At 42.7% G+C, this 4572-nt stretch overlaps 1 protein-coding gene and 1 non-coding gene across 2 annotated transcripts in view; both read left to right on the forward strand.

The window, feature by feature from the left end:
• The first annotated feature begins 635 nt into the window (after nt 1-635).
• Nucleotides 636-708, forward strand: TRNAV-UAC (transfer RNA valine (anticodon UAC)). Its single transcript has one exon. It is a non-coding gene; the product is annotated as a tRNA-Val (tRNA).
• A 378-nt stretch (nt 709-1086) lies between these two features.
• SMC3 (structural maintenance of chromosomes 3) overlaps nt 1087-4572 on the forward strand; it is a 98095-nt gene continuing 94609 nt past the window's right edge. The window contains exon 1 of the mRNA XM_085871207.1: nt 1087-1385. Coding sequence (XP_085727333.1) covers nt 1371-1385 — 15 coding nt within the window. The 5' untranslated portion in view covers nt 1087-1370. The remainder of the gene's footprint in view (nt 1386-4572) is intronic.

Genomic DNA, 4572 nt, shown 5'->3' on the forward strand with positions numbered 1-4572 from the left:
ACGGATGTTAAAAAATATATATATATATATATATATATATATATATATATATATATATATATATATATATATATTTCGGGGACAATTGTGCTTGAATCGCTGGAATTCAAATGTGGAAAAGCAAAGAACAATTATTAGTTTCAAATTATTTACACTCAATGGTAACGGATGGGTGCTTCATCCCGTGAGGCGTACGTATGTGCATTAAAAAAAATATATATATATTTCCACGGCAAAATTATCTCTTTCAATCAAACAAAAAAATTTTTTTGAATCTGGGCGGTGTATTTGTAACAGATCGCTGCTCGGATCGCTCGAGAAAAAAATTATTTGCTCTTAAGAACTTTTTTATTATTATTTTAAAGCACCGATAGTTTCGACTCTTATAAATTATTTTAAACTTTATTGATACATTTTGTAAAAAAAAAAAACTCGAATTAAAAAAAAAATGTACTCACTGGGTTTGACGGGAGTGAAAACAATACCTGCAGGGATTGTGCGCTCTTGGACTCACCTGAATGTATCAATGCATTTCTTTCCAATTTTTTTTGAATGACTATAAAACGAAAACAGAAATTAAACAAATTGTAGAATTGTCTTATTATGTGAGGAATGTAAAAATCGCTGTATGAGCTGGTTCCATAGTGTAGTGGTTATCACGTCTGCTTTACACGCAGAAGGCCCTGGGTTCGAGCCCCAGTGGAACCAACAATTTCTTGTTTTTATTTTCGTTTCGATTCTTTTCAAGACAATGGAGTTTATAAAAAGTCTCTCCTTGCAGAAACCGATGAAAGAATTCCAGAAACCAGCGGAGGAGTGTTGGTTTCCCAGGCAGCGAGCTCCATCGCTTGCCAAGCCGGCTGTTCCGTACCAACAGTTCTGAGGGAGAGTGCTTGCCTCTCTTGGTCACCGAACACATCCTTCAATCCAACTTGGAAACACACACAGGACGGAAACCGGTCGATCATGTTTGTAATTGTATTTTTACTTTCTTGTTTTTTTAAATTCTCTCTTGATTTTATTTGTGTATTTTAGCTCGGTACGTATTTCGGGCGGTGTATTATTAACGGCTGTTTCATGTGATGTTGCACACTTTTTTTTTTTTAATCGAAAAGTGAAGTCTGCGTTTTATTGACGGGTAGCCAAGTTAGTGGCGCGTTTTCGAGGTGTAATATCTTTAAGAAAACAAAAATCTGTGATCGTTTTCGCCGATATAGAAGTGCGGAGATGGGGGTTTTTTTTCACCGCGGCGGCTGAGGTAAATTGAGGAAACAAATCTTGTTGTTGTTGTTGTTGTCGTCGTTGTCCTCGGCCCGGCGCCATTGATCCGGAGAGTTGGCGGGAGACGCAGATCTGCTCTCGGGAGTGAAATGTACATCAAGCAGGTACCAGTTACAAACCGCGAGGCCATACACGAACACGGCTCCACCGAACATCTGTGTAACCTGTGTGAACAGGGATGTACAAAAGGCTTTCTTGACCAACGGGACTGTGTTATAAACCATAGGGGGATGTTACAAACCGTAGAGGGATGTTATAAACCATAGGGGGATGTTATAAACCATAGGGGGATGTTATAAACCATAGGGGGATGTTATGAACCATAGAGGGATGTTATAAACCATAGCGGGATGTTATAAACCATAGAGGGATGTTACAAACCGTAGAGGGATGTTATAAACCATAGGGGGATGTTACAAACCGTAGAGGGATGTTACAAACCGTAGAGGGATGTTATAAACCATAGAGGGATGTTATAAACCGTAGAGGGATGTTATAAACCATAAAGGGATGTTATAAACCATAGCGGGATGTTACAAACCATAGCGGGATGTTATAAACCATAGAGAGATGTTACAAACCGTAGAGGGATGTTATAAACCATAGGGGGATGTTATAAACCATAGAGGGATGTTATAAACCATAGCGGGATGTTATAAACCATAGTGGTATGTTATAAACCATAGCGGGATGTTTTAAACCATAGCGGGATGTTTTAAACCATAGAGGGATATTATAAACCATAGCGGGATGTTATAAACCATAGGGGGATGTTATAAACCGTAGCGGGATGTTATAAACCATAGCGGGATGTTATAAACCATAGGGGGATGGTATAAACCATAGAGGGATATTATAAACCATAGCGGGATGTTATAAACCATAGGGGGATGTTATAAACCATAGAGGGATGTTATAAACCATAGCGGGATGTTATAAACCATAGCAGGATGTTATAAACCATAGGGGATGTTATAAACCATAGAGGGATATTATAAACCATAACGGGATGTTATAAACCATAGCGGGATGTTATAAACCATAGGGGGATGTTATAAACCATAGAGGGATATTATAAACCATAGAGGGATATTATAAACCATAGTGGTATGTTATAAACCATAGTGGTATGTTATAAACCATAGCGGGATGTTTTAAACCATAGGGGGATGGTATAAACCATAGAGGGATATTATAAACCATAGCGGGATGTTATAAACCATAGTGGTATGTTATAAACCATAGCAGGATGTTATAAACCATAGGGGGATGTTATAAACCATAGGGGGATGTTATAAACCATAACGGGATGTTATAAACCATAGTGGTATGTTATAAACCATAGCAGGATGTTATAAACCATAGGGGGATGTTATAAACCATAGGGGGATGTTATAAACCATAGCAGGATGTTATAAACCATAGGGGGATGTTATAAACCATAGAGGGATATTATAAACCATAGAGGGATATTATAAACCATAGAGGGATATTATAAACCATAGAGGGATATTATAAACCATAACGGGATGTTATAAACCATAGTGGGATGTTATAAACCATAGAGGGATGTTATAAACCATAGCGGGATGTTATAAACCATAGCGGTATGTTATAAACCATAGCGGTATGTTATAAACCATAGCGGGATGTTTTAAACCATAGGGGGATGGTATAAACCATAGAGGGATGTAATAAACCATAGTGGTATGTTATAAACCATAGTGGTATGTTATAAACCATAGCGGGATGTTTTAAACCATAGGGGGATGGTATAAACCATAGAGGGATGTTATAAACGATAGAGATGTTATAAACCATAGCGGGATGTTATAAACCATAGTGGCATGTTATAAACTATAGTGGCATGTTATAAACTATAGTGGTATGTTATAAACCATAGTGGTATGTTATAAACCATAGCGGGATGTTATAAACCATAGTGGTATGTTATAAACCATCGGGGGATGTTATAAACCATAGTGTCATGTTGTAAACCATAGAGGGATGTTATAAACTCTTGTATTTTCAAGTAAAGTTTGTGTTATTTGTTTGTTACATGATTGTGCACATTCCATCTGTGGGAGAGACGGAGAGAGAGAGAGAGAGAGAGAGAGAGAGAGAGAGAGAGAGAGAGAGAGAGACAGAGAGACACGGAGAGAGAGAGAGAGAGAGAGAGAGAGAGAGAGAGAGAGAGAGAGAGAGAGAGAGAGAGAGAGACACGGGGAGAGAGAGACACGGGGAGAGAGACACGGGGAGAGAGAGAGACACGGGGAGAGAGAGAGACACGGGGAGAGAGAGAGACACGGGGAGAGAGAGAGACACGGGGAGAGAGAGAGACACGGGGAGAGAGAGAGACACGGGGAGAGAGAGAGACACGGGGAGAGAGAGAGAGAGAGAGAGGGAGAGAGAGAGACGGCGAGAGAGAGAGACGGCGAGAGAGAGAGACGGCGAGAGAGAGAGACGGCGAGAGAGAGAGACGGGGAGAGAGAGAGACGGGGAGAGAGAGAGACGGGGGGAGAGAGAGACGGGGAGGGGGAGAGGCGGGGAGAGAGAGAGAGAGAGAGACGGCGAGAGAGAGAGAGAGAGAGAGACGGGGGAGAGAGAGAGAGAGAGAGAGAGACGGGGAGAGAGAGAGAGAGAGACGGGGAGAGAGAGAGAGAGAGAGAGAGACACGGGGAGAGAGAGAGAGAGAGAGAGAGAGAGAGAGAGACGGGGAGAGAGAGAGAGAGAGAGAGAGACGGGGAGAGAGAGAGAGAGAGAGAGACGGGGAGAGAGAGAGAGAGAGAGAGAGAGAGAGAGAGAGAGAGAGAGAGAGAGAGAGAGAGAGAGAGAGAGACGGGGAGAGAGAGAGAGAGAGAGAGACGGGGAGAGAGAGAGAGACGGGGAGAGAGAGAGAGACGGGGAGAGAGAGAGAGACGGGGAGAGAGAGAGAGAGAGAGAGAGACGGGGAGAGAGAGAGAGAGAGAGAGAGACGGGGAGAGAGAGAGAGAGAGAGAGAGAGAGAGAGAGAGAGAGCGAGAGAGACGGGGAGAGAGAGAGAGCGAGAGAGACGGGGAGAGAGAGAGAGAGCGAGAGAGACGGGGAGAGAGAGAGACAGAGAGAGAGATAGAGAGACGGAGACAGAGACAGAGAGACAGAGAGACAGAGAGACAGAGAGACAGAGAGACAGAGAGAGACGGGGAGAGAGAGAGAGAGAGAGACGGGGAGAGAGAGAGAGAGAGAGACGGGGAGAGAGAGAGAGAGAGAGAGACGGGGAGAGAGAGAGAGAGAGAGAGACGGGGAGAGAGA

The sequence above is a fragment of the Eptatretus burgeri genome, chromosome 2, assembly GCF_056783735.1.
Source record: "Eptatretus burgeri isolate ZD-2024b chromosome 2, Ebu_testis_v1, whole genome shotgun sequence".
Classification (NCBI taxonomy): Eukaryota; Metazoa; Chordata; class Myxini; order Myxiniformes; family Myxinidae; genus Eptatretus; species Eptatretus burgeri.